General features: G+C 38.1%; 1 protein-coding gene across 1 annotated transcript in view; it reads right to left on the bottom strand.

Annotated features, from left to right (window-relative positions):
• Positions 1-15,163, bottom strand: part of LOC145296763 (UDP-N-acetylglucosamine transferase subunit ALG14-like) — a 50,208-nt gene that overhangs the window by 12,987 nt on the left and 22,058 nt on the right. Inside the window, exon 2 of the mRNA XM_080142815.1 lies at positions 8,897-9,051. Coding sequence (XP_079998941.1) covers positions 8,897-9,051 — 155 coding nt within the window. The remainder of the gene's footprint in view (positions 1-8,896; positions 9,052-15,163) is intronic.

Here is a 15,163-nt window from a genome sequence, read left to right as displayed (position 1 = left end):
AAAAACAAAAAAAACACAAATAAACCTAGAACCCGATCCTCTAACGTAGACCCCTACTACCACGTCGCCTTCTCCAACATCAGGAGTCTATGTTCCAGCCTTCAAGAGGTTAAAACCCAATTACAGGAGACAAAACCGGACTTACTCTTTCTAAGCAAAACTGGCATAGGGTCGACCACTTCCTTAGATGAGTTCATAATAAAAGGATACTCTAACTTAACATCCAAATCTGACCCTCAAGATCGCCATGGACATGGAATATGCGCCTACATTAAAGATGGCTTTACGTGTGGTAGAGATATCTCCAGAGAAGACCCTAAGTTACCTTATATGTGTTTCGGGGTTGCACTTGCTTACACCACCGCATTTATATTTGCCCTCTATCGCCCCCACAACAGCGGGGTTACTGTCTTTAAGAGTATATCTGAGAAAATTGACCTCATTCTGCCTGCTCATCCTTTGGCTAACATGAGCATTTGCAGTGACTTCAATGTCCATAATGTGGAATGGCTGACCCACTCAAATAAAACCGATGATGAGGGGAGGTTCTGTCATGATTTTGCTATTGCCTATGACCTCACTCAGATTGTTCATGAACCCACCCGTGTGCCCGATACTCCCAGTCAGTATGCAAGCCTTCTAGACCTTTTTCTCACAACTTCACATGAGCTATGTTCATGTTCCGTTCTATCTCCCCTGGGATCCTCCGACCACACAGTTGTAGCAGTTAAGATAAAAATGAAATAATAATAAGTGTTCAGATGTACCTCTCCACTGTACTGTATATCGATACATTATGGCTGACTGGGATAGCTTCCATACATTCATATCTGATCTACCTCTGCATTCCATGTTTAAAAAGGATGTGTCCTCTATAGTATCAGACCTGACCGAATGGTTAATTATAGACATAGACGGATTCATACCATCGAAAAAATTCCAACAAAAAACCTAACAGCCAGCCATGGTTCTCTCCAGAATGTGCTGCTGCCATTGTGCACAGAAATCACTTTTTCTATAGCTACCAACGAAATAGATGTACTGAGACTAAAGTTGCTTTCAGGACTGCCAGCAACCACTGTAAAAGAGTAATAAAAAATGCAAGAGAGCTCAGTCCGTCAAATCCAAAGTAGCTGAGCAGCAGCTTGGTTCCCATCAGTTTTGGCAAATAGCAAACAGAATCCTGAACAGAAGCGTGCGTTCTATCCCAACCATCATCAATGGACCTGAGGTCATCTCATCAGCATCAAACAAGGCCAAATTATTTGCCAAGAACTTTGCAGCTAACTCTACCCTCTGTGACGAAGGTCATCAACTCCTCATATTTCCTCCTAAAACTGACACCACACTATCCAACATACACATATCTGTGCGTGAGGTCGCCAAACTAATCAAGAACCTTGATTCCTGTAAAGCAACAGGCCCAGACGGCATTCCAATTATAGTGTTGAAAAAGCTTCAACCAGAATTTGCCCCCATACTTACAAAACTGTTTAAGCGTTGTCTTAAGAAGTGCTTTCCAACACCCTGGAAAACCTCGTCAGTATGCTCTGTATTTAAGAACTCAGGTGATAAGTCATCTTCCTCTCAGTACAGACCAATAAGTCTCTTGTGTGTCACGAGTAAGTTACTGGAATCCATATTAAATAAAGAAGTAGTCAACCACCCCAGCAGAAATAATCTCCTTAGTGACATGCAATATGGTTTCCGTTCTACTAGATCTACAGCTGATGTGCTAACAGTTACATCCCATAGGATTAGTGAATCTCTCGATAAAGGCTTCCTTTCTAGGGCAATTGCTCTTGACATATCAAAGGCCTTTGATAAGGTATGGCATAAGGGCCTACTTCACAAGATTTCCAGCTACGGTATGATTGGAAATGTTTTCTCAATAATTAAATCATTTCTCTCTGATAGGCTCATAAGAGTAGTGGTTGATGGGCAGAAATCAGAGGCCCACAGTATTAATGCTGGAGTACCTCAGGAGTCCATCCTGGGCCCAAGTCTCTTCCTGATCTACATCAATGATCTCCCAAAACACATAAATCATTCACTGACATCTATGCTGATGACATGACCATCTATGGCAACACGTCAAAGGCCGTAAATGACAAAGCTCTCTCTGATTCCCTCTCCTTTGATCTTGAGCGCGTGGTACAGCGGGGGAAGAGGCGGCTGGTTACTTTTAATCCATCTAAAACCAAGCTCCTAACTTTACATCATAAACGCTCTGTTCCTCATCTAGCATCAATTGAAATGGATGGCTCTCGTCTTGGGGAGGCTTCATCTTTTGACAAGCTCCTGGGTTTGACCTTTACTCCTGATCTTAAATGGAACACGTATACCAAGTCTGTTGCCCGGGCCGCTGGGAAAATGATAGGATCTTTCTACTGCTCCAGAAGATATCTCACTACTGATGCAATTCTCTATCTGTATAAAAGCCAAGTACGTCCAAGAATAGAGTACCGCTGCCACATCTGGGCTGGAGCTTCTAAAAACAGCCTATCCTGCCTTGACAGAGTACAAAATAGACTTTGTGGCTTGGTGGGGGATGTCCTTTTCTCTTCCCTGCAACCTCTCTTCCACTGAAGAAACGTTGCGAGCCTGTCTTTGTTTTATCGTTATTTCCATAGCAAGTGCTCGTCCGAGCGCCAATCTCTGCCCCCCCCCTCGCCGATCTTTCACGATAAACACCCGTCTAGCTAAAACCACTGTCAGTAATTTCCTCTACTCTTTATCTGTGCCTAAATCAAAACGTAAATTCCATGAACAAAGCTTCTTTCTGAAAAGTGCACACCTGTGGAATTCTCTTCCGTCTGCCTGTTTCCCACCTGACTACAACTTGGATGTCTTCAAGTCCAACATAAACAAATTCCTGATTAATCGCCCCCTTAAGTGAGACATCTCCAATACCAATCGCCCCCTTAAGTGAGACATCTCCAATACCAACTATTACTAAGATATTATCCCATTGATTATTGTACACACAATAACTGTTATGCCCAAGTGGCTTCCGGGCCTTGATAAAAAAAAAAATCTTAATCAGAAAAATTTGTGCTTATTTTCTGATGCCAAAAACGATTCCTTTAATTACCTTTTCTTTTTTTTTTTTTTATTCGATTTTGTTTAAATCAAAATCTTCCACTGTGGATAGTAATGATAAACTAATAAATGTTTATTGATTTTAAACTAAAATCGATAGAAATCTGCACATTTTACATGTTTTTATGGTAATCGAAAAAAGATAACAACTCCATAGTTAAATATTTAGAGACTTATAAAGAATCGGAATCGGGAATTTAGTATGGAATTGGTAAAAATATTGGAATCGTCCCATCACATAAATATAATAATCTCCACACAACAACTGTAGGTATTTCTCATTTGCATATTTATTATAGAAAGATTTTTTAATAAATTAACATTCTATTATATATATATATATATATATATATATATATATATATATAAAAGGCAAATGCGGCGCGGGCATTTTTGTATGTCTCAAAAAGGCTTTTTTCGCCGACGGTACTATCACTTAGAAGTGTTTAGATACCCTCTAGATTTGGGAACGCAGGTCGTGTCTAGATTTATTTACGTCGATTTTTACAAAATTATTGCTATTTCAGCCGGTCTTGTGTTCGTTCAGCTTTTTTGTATAAAACCGAAACTAATTCAAAGCTAAGAATTGTTCCTGGCAATCGCACCGGGGTGGAACGTCCAGTAGCAATCAGCTTTGATCAACGTAGAGGCAAACTCCTTATATCAAACAATTGCTATTCAATCTGGATAGACACCTTTTTATGGGGAGCTGGTCCCCCCGCTCACCCAACATCTTGGGGAAACAACCAGCCAAAGTTGAGTAAAAAAAACAAAAAAAACTGCCCCGCAGCAAAAGTTAACTCTGCTACTTCTATTTGACCTCATTAATGAGGTCAAATAGAAGTAGCAGAGTTAACTTTTATTGCGGGCATGTGTCAATTCTGTTTTTAATACTTAAATGAATAAATTCAAACGTGTTTCAGTTTCTCTTTGTTGGCTGAGCGGGTAACATGTCAGGTTTCTTGCACACTTTCTTTTCCACCTTCGCCTCAAGGCTTCGGGTTCGATCCTAACTACTTACCAAAACTGTTTGTTTTTTTATTTAAGCCCCCCCTAACACAAACACCCGGGCAATGATTTTTTTTAAAGAAGTTTTAACATTGTTTTATATATATATATATATATATATATATATATATATATATATATAAACAGGGTTCTGTTCCCGACTGGTAATACAGGAGCCCTGACTCTTTGGTAGTGCTTAGAGCGGCTGCTCCATCAACAGTTGAATAATATTGGGATTATTGTAGTGCCATATCGCGCATGGAAAGGGACTCTGCACTCATCCCCGGTAGGCTTTCCTGAGGCCACAGTCCTAGTAGATGGAAGGTCAGCTTATGGTCTACTTGTGTTGCATGCCTGGTATTCTGCATAACCACTTGTTCAGCACCCCTTACCTAAACTGAAACTCTTAAAAAAAAAAAAAAAAAAAAAAAAAAATGACAGTACAATCTAAAATTACGCTTAAACCAGGACAAAACTCAAACAAAATCAAATTGCCTCCTCCCTGGAGGCTTGAATTTACAAACATCCGTGGGCTTAGAACTAATTTAAATGATGTTGAAGCATTTCTCTTAACAAACACCCAGGATATCTTAGCACTAAGTGAGACTAACCTACACTCCTCCATCCCCTCTAACTACTTTAACATGCCCAGATATCTCCCACTCTGCTGTAAGAACTCTGACATACATATGAATGGGCTTGGAGTCTATATTCGAAACACCCTCCCCTTGACTAGAGAAACAAAGCTAGAATCAGACGATCAAACCTTTATGTGCTTTAGACTTAACATGCAACATAACATTAGTTACTTTTATTTTCTCTACCGCTCTCCCTCGACCCAGGACTGTACCCTAATAAACAAAGTCTCTGACAGCATAGATACAGCACTTTCGCTCGACACTAGCGCACAAGTGCATGTATTTGGAGACTTCAATGTCCACCACAACAACTGGCTTGGATTTTCTACTTACACAGATGCAGCTGGTAGCACAACACATAGCTTCTCCATAACTCATTCCCTATCACAGATGGTTACGTTTCCAACCCGTTTCCCTGACCAACAAGAACAACACACATCACTTTTAGATCTATTTCTGACCACAGTTCCTGATGATTGTGTTACAAACGCCCACAGCCCACTTGGGAATGCTGATCATGTAGTGATAATAGTTGAAATCGCCCTAAACTCTAGAGCCAAAACGGAAGAGCCATTTCTCAAAACAGAGATATTATAAAAAGGCTGACTGGGAAGCTATCGGGGATCTCATCAGAGACGCCCTATGGCGAAATATCTTTTCACTGAGACCACTGAATGGTTCAAAACAGCAATTGAAGCACATGTTCCCACGCGGAAATTTTATAGCAAGCCCCACTCTCCCCAATGGTTTACTTCCACATGTGCAGCTGCCATCGCGCAAAGGCAGCACGTGTACCGCAGATTTAACTGACATAAATCCAGTTCAAACATATAGAAACCAGAAGTAACTGTAAAAAAGAAATAGCGACAACTAAGAGAGAATTTACTGAAACCACCAAAAAACACATCGAAGCACAAAAATTAGGAACCCGTGACTTCTGGAAAATCTACAACAGTGTAGTAAATAATGGGCAATCAACAATTCCCCCACTATCCAACAATCATGAGATTGTTTGCTCAGCAACCAAGAAGGCTAACATGCTTGCCAGTCGGTTTGCCTCCAACTCCACACTGGACCCTGCTAACCACCCTTTCCCAGTGTTTCCTTTGCGACGACACACTAGACGATCTGAAAATCACCCCTTCTCAGGTGCATGCTATCATCAAAAATCTTGACACTTCAAAAGCATGTGGGCATGATTTCATCCCGACTGTGCTATTAAAAAAGTGCTCTGCCGAAGTAGCTCCAATCCTCTCCAAACTTTACAACAAATGTCTTAATGAATCTTGCTTTCCTGCCTGCTGGAAAACTGCTTCTGTGGTACCAGTTTTCAAGAATTCTGGCAAAAGAACTGACCCAGTAAATTATCGCCTCATTAGCCTCCTCCCACTTTTCGCTAAAATATTTGAGACCTTAATTAACCATGCTCTAGTCCATCACCTTACAGATGCTAAACTTCTGACTGACCAACAATATGGATTTAGGCAAGCCCGTTCCACAGCAGACATTCTAACTGTAATCTCTGAACGTATATACCATTCACTTGGCAAAGCAGGGGAAGGTAGAGCGGTAGCTCTAGACATATCTAAGGCTTTTGACAGGGTATGGCATAAAGGTCTTCTCAGGAAAATCAGATCATACGGTATCACTGGAAAAATACTTAACATAATTAAATCCTTCTTAGATAAAAGAAAAATCCAGGTTGTCCACGATGGTCGTACATCTAAATGTGGGAGTGCCTCAGGGGTCTATCCTTGGACCTCTATTATTCCTAATATTCATAAATTACCTCCCTGACAAAATTGCCTGTGAGATGGGTATATATGCTGATGACACCACGCTCTATAACAGACACGACAGGAAAACAAATGAACACATATCTAAAGAAATGGCAGAAACACAAGACGATGACCTCCAATCTGTAGTGGAATGGGGACAAAAATGGATGGTCACATTCAATGCTGCCAAAAATAAACTTGTTTCCTTCAATAACTACAAGAAACCTTCTCTACTACCAATAGCAATAACCAAAGATTCCTTATCTGAAAGGACATCTTTTAAACTCCTCGGCCTAACGTTCACAGGAAACATGAATTGGAACAATTACATTGAGAGCATTGCCAGGACCGCTGCGAAAAAGGTAGGTTCTATCCTGCTAGAAAGCTACTAATGCCTAAAAGTATCCTGTACCTCTATAAGGCCACCATTCGCCCATGTATGCAGTATTGTTGTCATATTTGGTGCATCTGTTACTAGTCTCTCACTCCTGGACAAGGTTCAAAAGAGTCGCCAACCTGATAGGTCCTGAACGGGCATCCAAACTTCAGCCTCTGTCCCATTGACGAAATGTTGCATCCCTCTGCCTGTCCTACAAGTACTTTAATGGTGAATGCTCCGATGAACTGCAAGCACTTGTACCCACTCTACGTAAATACTCCGACAAACCCGACAAGCAGCAAAATCCCACCCCTTCACAGTAGAGATCCCTAGATGTAAGAGAGCCTTCTACCCCAGTAGTTTCTTCCCAGAACCTCTAGACTTTGGAATTCCCTTCCGGGTTCCTGCTTCCCCAACTGTACTGACATGCAGAAGTTCAAGTGTAACGTGAACCGACATCTTGCTGCCCAACTCCCCATCTAGTACCCCTGTAGCCTGTGTTCCTAATAGTAGCTCCTACACCAAAATGGCAATGTGCCTTGTTTGGGGTGAAAATGTAATAAAAAAATAAATAAATAAAAAATAAAAAAATTCCTTATTGGAATGAGTATTATCGTGGAAGATCAGATAATAAATAAACGTGGATTTATAAGATCAAAGAATCCAACTTTGATCGCCCTTCGGGGCCTGTGGCGCAGTTGATAGAGACGTTGAATCGCTACGGTTCCAGGTGAGAATTGTCTGAAGATAGCAGTTCCCAAAGCCAAAGGCTTACTTGGCCAAAAACGTGGTGAGACGACAACAACTACGGATGGCAGTGATTGCTGAGAATGCAGTTAGGAGATTCGAAGTTCCTATCTGTCGCGGTTAACACCTGACAAAGGCCTGAGGAATAGTTGGCCGAAACGTTGTGAAACAACAACTAATAAAGATAAGAATAATTGTCCGCAATAAATTAATATAAATAATACTCATCTCAATAATGAATTCCAATTAAAATAATATAAATTAATGCTTGTTTTTCAACAGAATATGCAAATTACTTATTCTTCATAAAGTCGCCCGCATTTCCGTGACTGAGTATATTAAGTTCGTTTTAATAATGTTTGAATAGAAAAAAGGTTTTTAATATCAATGCAAGAGAGAGAGAAAAAACTCAACTTGATAGGTATGCAGCTTATATTTTCTACAGTTTCAAATTTTCCAAAGAGAAGGCGGCATCTCCTTTTACCTACTGCGATTTTATCTACTATCCACACTCACTGTACAAGACATAAAAAATTTACTATATTCAGCATTGCCCCCCCCCCCCATTTAGCCCCCAAAGCCCCTAGGGGACGTCAAATCCTGGTGAAAATGAACAAACAGTGCAGTTTTAGGCCTTAACATATGTAAATATGAATTCTGCACCATGCAAAAAAATAAATGACTAAGTCCATCACCGTAGCTTAGTGCCCTTTTTTTTTCTCTGCAACCTCTTTCCCACAAAAGAGACGTTGTGAGCCTGTCTCTGCTTTATCGTTATTTTCATGGCAAATCCTCAGCTGAGCTTCAATCTATGGTCCCCTCCCCTCGCCAAACATTCACGAAAAACACTCATCTAGCCAAAACCACTATCAACAATTCCCCACAATCTTTATCTGTGCCTAAACCTAAATGTAGATTCCATGAACAAAGCTTCTTTCTTAGAACTGCATGCTTGTGGAACTCTTTTCCGACTGCCTGCTTTCCAGCTGACTACAATCTGATTGTCTTCAAATCTAACGAAAACAAGTTCTTGATGAACCGTCTCCCTAAGTAATCCAATTATCCTCGAGTGGCCACTGATAAGTGGTGATTCCTGTGTAAAAAAAAAAAAATGTATCAACTTCTGAAAATAAGTTTCAGCTCTTTTCTAAGCGGTAACGTTATCCAAAACAGCTTGCTCCTCGCAACATCTAATTGTCATTAAATATAACAAAAAAAAAAAAAAATTTCATTCAGATTCTTACCTTTTTCTCAGCAGCAGAACCGTACACTCGCCGATGTTCAAATGTGTTGATTTTCTTTTCGCTGATGCGATCACAGTTCGCAACTACAAAGTGTCGCGGGTAATACTTGCCCTCAACTCCACTCATCAGTCTCAGGATTTCTGTGGTATGACCGCCTGAAAAACCAAACGAAAGAAGATAACCACAAGAGGAACATTATTCATGGATTGTTGGAGGGGTGAAAACAAGACTCCCTATTTACTTAACTCCCACGAGGGCAGAGTCAGAGACAAAATAGGTTTTTAATTTTTTGGGGGGAGCGGGTATTATATTAATATTCATAGTAATATTAATTACAGCAACAAACTGAAATATGTTTTACATTCAAAATGATTATTTTGAAATTGAAATGATAACTTCTGGCCATGTTTACGCACAAGAATGCAGATTATCTTGGAATGATGTCTTCGAACAAATATGGCATAACAAGTAACAATAAGTTTTTCTTTTAATAATTAATAATATACTTTATTTTTGGAACTAAATTTGATGATGACGATGACAAACATTACATTTGCAATAAAAATATAATGTGTAGATACAGCAAAAATAGCCTTCTTAGTGATACACAATATGGTTTCCGTTCTGCTAGATCTACAGCAGATGTGCTTACAGTTATATCTCATAGGATTAGCGAACTGCTTGACAGAGGCAACCTTTCTAGGGCAATTGCTCTTGACATATCAAAGGCCTTTGATAGGGTATGGCATAAAGGTTTACTTCACAAGATCTCCAGCTATGGTATAGCTAGAAAAGTCTTCTCAATTATTAAATCATTTCTCTCTGATAGGTTGTAGTAGTAGTTGATGGGCAAAAATCAGAAGCTCACAGTATTAATGCTGGAGTTCCTCAGGGTTCCACCTGGGCCCAACATTTTTCCTGATCTACATTAATGATCTTCCAAATCACATCCTTAAATCATTTGCAGACATTTTTGCTGATGACGCAGTAAACAACCAAGTTCTCTCTGATTCTCTCTCCTCTGATCTTGAGCATGTTATACAATGGGGAAAGGAGTGGCTGGTTACTTTCAATGCATCTAAAACTAAGCTTCTATCTTTACATCATCAACGTTCTGATCCCCATCTGGTATCAATTAAAATGAATGGCTCTCGTTTTGGGGAGACCTCAAGTTTTGACAAGCTTCTGGGCTTGACCTTTACTCCTGATCTTAAATGGAATACGTACATCAAATCTATTGCCAAGGCCGTTGGAAAAATGATTGGATTCTTCTATCGATCCAGTAAATATCTCACTGTTGATGCAATTCTCTATCTATATAAGAGCCAGGTACATCCAAAGATGGAATACTGTTGCCACATCTGGGCAGGAGCTGCTAGAAAGGACATGTCCTGCCTTGATAGGGTTCAAAATAGACTTTGTGGCCTCGTGGGAGATGTCCTTTTCTCTTCGCTGCAATCTTTCTCACAGAAGAGATGTTGAGAGTTTGTCTTTGCTTTATCGTTATTTTCATGGAAAGTGTTCAACTCAGCTTCAATATATGGTCCCCCCTTGCCAAACTTTCACAAGAAACACTTGTCTAGCTGAAAACACTATCAATAAATCCCCCCACTCTTTATCTGTGTCTAAACCTAAACGTAGATTCCATGATCAAAGCTTTTTTCTTAGAACTGCACGCCTGTGGAATTGTCTTCTGTTTTCCTGCTTTCCAGCTGTCTATAATATGGTTGTCTTCAAATCCAACGTGAACAAGTTTCTGATGAGCCGTTCCATATAAGTTAACAAATTTACCGAACTTCCATTACTATTGATTACTATATTGTCCTTTTGACTACTCTACACTCTTTAACCCTTAAAAAAAAAAAAAAAAAAATTGGTGGCTGAGTTCTTAGAAAACATTCAACAAGTCTTGTAAAAGATGATTATGACAATGATTTCATGCGGACTGAAGAAATAACAATTTTCCATCTTGTCATGAAGTTGGCTGACCATTTCGAAATGATTCAATGGATTGCATCAGTTAATAGGCAATTCTTGGATGTACGAAATTTTTAATTTCACATGTGCATTGAACAATTATTCAGAGTCAATTGATGGTTGAAGATGAATTTCGATGTTCAATATGAAAAAGCTACTTGTTTTTTAGTTAAGCAAACTTTTCCTTACAAACACTTATCTTTATAATTTATTTGTGGATCAAGGATTTCAGTTTCAATTTTTATATAAAACTATCTCAGTGACCATTTTCTTTCTAGACTACACATTTACCAAGAAATCTTCATTAAGTTATATTTTTCCAAATAAATAAATGCAAAGGTTCTTTTCATTTATCCAAACAACACATTTATGTCAACACACTTATTTTTAAAATTAAATTTGAGGGTCAACATTACAGTCGCAATAAAACAGAAAAGCCCACATTCCATGTTTTACATTAAAAAAATAAATAACGTAATGTTGCATCCCTCTGCCTGTTCTACAAGTATTTTAATGGTGAATGCTCTGGCGAACTGCAGACACTTGTGCCCCCACGACGTAGACACTGTCGACAAACCCGACAGGTAGCTAAATCCCACCCCCACACAGTAGAGATCCCTAGATGTAAAAGATCTTTCTACTCCAGTAGTTTCTTCCCCAGAACCGCTAAACTCTGGAATTCCATTCCAGGTCACTGCTTTCCCAACTGTACTGACATGCAGAAGTTCAAGTGCAACGTGAACCGACATCTTGCTGCCCAAATCCCAACCCCAGTAGTTGTTGCCCCTGATAGTAGCCCCCTACACCAAAGTGGTAATGTGCCTCGTTTGGGGTGAAAATGTAATAAAAAAATAAATAAATAAATGAAAATAGATTCATATTTATTAAAAACATTCATTATGTCATTTTTTTTTATCTTTAATAATAACAGCAAAAAACACAAAGCAAGAACATATATGATGGCCTACCCCCTTTTTCATTTATTTCTTTATGGCTAGTTTTGTGTTTGTGTTATTATACACATAGATTCGAAAGAGTGATTAAAAAAAACAAATATATAACAAACAAATGTTATCAAAGGCAAGAAAAGTTACTCTTCTACCTATCTGGAAACTTTTAGTGGTTTTACTCACTTTAAAACGTGTAATGAGTTCGAAAATCATACAGTGTTTATCGATATATTTTGAAAAGAAAAATGGCTACATGCTCGTTGTTGAACATGCTTAGTTTGGGAAAATGAGTTCAAACAAACAAATTATACAAAATACTGTTAGAAACTTGCCGAATATATGTCCGCCTATGTCACGGTAACATATATTGAGCGAGTTTTTAACAGTATTTTGTATAATTTTTTTGTTTGAACTCGTTTTCCCAAACTTACTGTGTTCAACAGCGAGCATGCCGCCATTTGCATTTTTCAAATATATCGGTAAACACTTTTTTTCGAGCCGAATAAACATGTTACATTAAATAAAAACACTAAAAAATTATCCAGTTAGGTAGAAAAGTAACTTATCTTGTCTTTGATAACATTTATTTGTTATATATTTGTTTTTTGACAACTTTTTCAAATCTATGTGTATAGTAATACAAACCCTAGTTTTTAATGGGAAATTAATTTATATGCTTAAACCAAATCAAATCTCGATGTGGAATACTGAAAAGATCATATAAAATGACAATGAAGAATCGGAAACATACAAGAAAATCAAATCATATTTTTTATTTAAATTTTACTCAATAAATTTCCCTAATTTTTAGTGTAACCAACTTTTGTTTGATATGTAAATATGTAACATGGCCATTACATTTCAAATCTCTCGGACCAACACATTGTCTGGTACAATCACAAAGGAACAAAAAAATAAAAGGGAAAAAAAACAAGTGAAGCATGCATAATCCCCCCCCCCCGTGTGCACAATGAACGAGGCATAAAAAAAAATGTTCAGCATTTGCCCCCATCGCCCCATTTAGCTCCAAAAGTCCCCAGGGAACATCAAATCCTGGTGAAAATGAACAAACGGCGCAGTTTTAGGCCTTAACATATGTAAATTAGAATTCTGCACTATGCAAAAAAAGAAATGACTAAGTCCATCATTTGCACCCCTGCCCCATTTAGCCCCAAAAGTCCTCAAGGCCTTAACATATTTAAATTTTAATTCAGCACCATGCAAAATTACTAAATAGACAGAAACAAAAAATTTTGGGACAAATATGGTAAAATAGTTCCAAAAATGGAGTTCTTTTATTCGCCCTAAAAAAGCCCCTGGGGCACACCCAAGAGTTATTGCGAAATATAGACAAACAAAATTATATAGAAATCAGTTAGTTACAACTTTTCAAAAAGTTTTAGAAAAATCCAAGGCATCAATTTGTTTTTAATAAGCACAAAAGTGTCAATTTTAGTCATTTTAACCCAAAAGTCACCATTAGGGGAGCAACCAGTTTTCACAGAAAATCCGTTCTGTAATTTTTTTTTTACTCATATCATGTTTAATGTTTGTGCAAAATTTCAAAAAATTATTAAAAAGTTATTGAGAAAAGTGCGGATGGACGAACGGACAAGGGTGAATTTACAGGTCCTCCCTCCTTTTGTCGGGGAACCAATCAGACTCATAATTTTTTTTAGTGCAAATGAAATGCATTTATTCATGATTCTTGCAACAAAAACGCATTTTGTTATTTTTCAAAAGTGTTTTCACACACACAAACGTTTTACAATGCTCTGCCATATCACGTGCTTTTTAAAAGTCTCTCTCCCTGACACCTCATGCTGGCTAACAGTTAGTGTTTTCTCACCCTCGACTTCACATGTACATCTTGCCCGACACACAACTTGCTTCCCTTCCTTGACTACATGATATCCTGTTTTTCTTTTTCCCTTCTTCCCCGTGACGTCAGCATGTGAACACTTGTCAACTTGCATACGTGCTTTAACAGTTGCTGCTACTAATATTTTCGCTAGCCAGCTATCCTACGGCTGCTGCTGATTTTCTCACAATCACCTATACGTGCCATGTTTCCAAGAGAGTACACTGCTTCGTTACAAATATATCAAAGATTTTTCCAGTAAATTTATTTGGAACTGACATACTTCACCTGTGTAATCTATATATCTATAAAAGTGAAAATGTCTGTGTGTCTGGCTGTGTGAATTTCCCTACACAATATTTCTGTCAATTTTAAGTCTACAGATTCGAAATTTGATATACAGGGTACTGAGATTTGAGAAAATCTTTATAATCGGTTTTCGGCCAGAAATTTGGCTGTTAAAGGGTCAAAATTCAATGATTTGACCTTTGAGAACTCTACCAAACTCCTCCGACAATTTTGGGTATAAACACTTGGAATTTTCGATATAGGTTCCTTGGACATGGATCTAACTTAATAACTTGATTTGATCCCAAAACAATAAATGTTAAGGGGACATAATACAGGTCAAAGTAAAAAAAAAAATTGACCGCTGCAGTCTCTACCAAATTACTCAGACAATTTCTGGTCTAAACATTTGAAATTTTACATAAAGCGTATTCAGAGATAGGGCAAGCTTTTTAATCGGTTTGGGTCGAAAATTTGAGCTACCAATATATAAATGTATGTATGTATGTTTGCATGTCTACCTAAAACTTTCGACAGAGGCGACGGATTTTCACAAAATCAGTATTGTTTTGAAGCTTGACCTTTCAGACGACAAATATTGAAAAATTGGCTAAAGACATTAATTTCTTCACCTTTAACTGGGCATTTTTCTACAAGGAGGGGTCGCTTTTTTTCCCAATATTGTCGAAAGTCATCCCCTCTTTTCGATTGTCTAGCCTTAATTTAAACCTACATCACTTCCAGTTTGACGGTGATCGTAACAGCAAAGACGTCACGTTTTTTTTTCATGTTTTTTCCTCCTTCGTGGTACAGGTTCGAGCCTGCCTTCCTACTACGACTTCTTTTTTTTTTTGCTCAACATACACCTCCAAACACCCGGGCAACGCTGGGCTGAAATATATAAGCACTATATGTTCTCTTCTATTGTGCATTACTGTTATGGGAGAACTTTTTTGGTTTCAGTTTGAAGAGCGCACATCAAGGAGAGTAATAATGATTTTAATGATTAGTTTTTTTGTTATGTAAATTTGTGAATTTTGGCTTTGTTATGAAAATTTAAAATTTGGGAAAAAAAAAAAAAAAATGTTTTTTCTAAAATCACACGCTTTCCAATAACGCCTGTTCAAAACTATAAATTTTAAAAGTCATTCTAACAACTTACATTTGTTTTGTGCAAATTACACGTATTAA

The sequence above is a fragment of the Euprymna scolopes genome, chromosome 17, assembly GCF_053919585.1.
Source record: "Euprymna scolopes isolate OS-2025 chromosome 17, ASM5391958v1, whole genome shotgun sequence".
In the NCBI taxonomy this organism is placed as follows: domain Eukaryota; kingdom Metazoa; phylum Mollusca; class Cephalopoda; order Sepiida; family Sepiolidae; genus Euprymna; species Euprymna scolopes.
The sequence above is the reverse complement of the archived record's forward strand: the minus strand, read 5'-3'. Positions and strand labels throughout refer to the sequence as shown.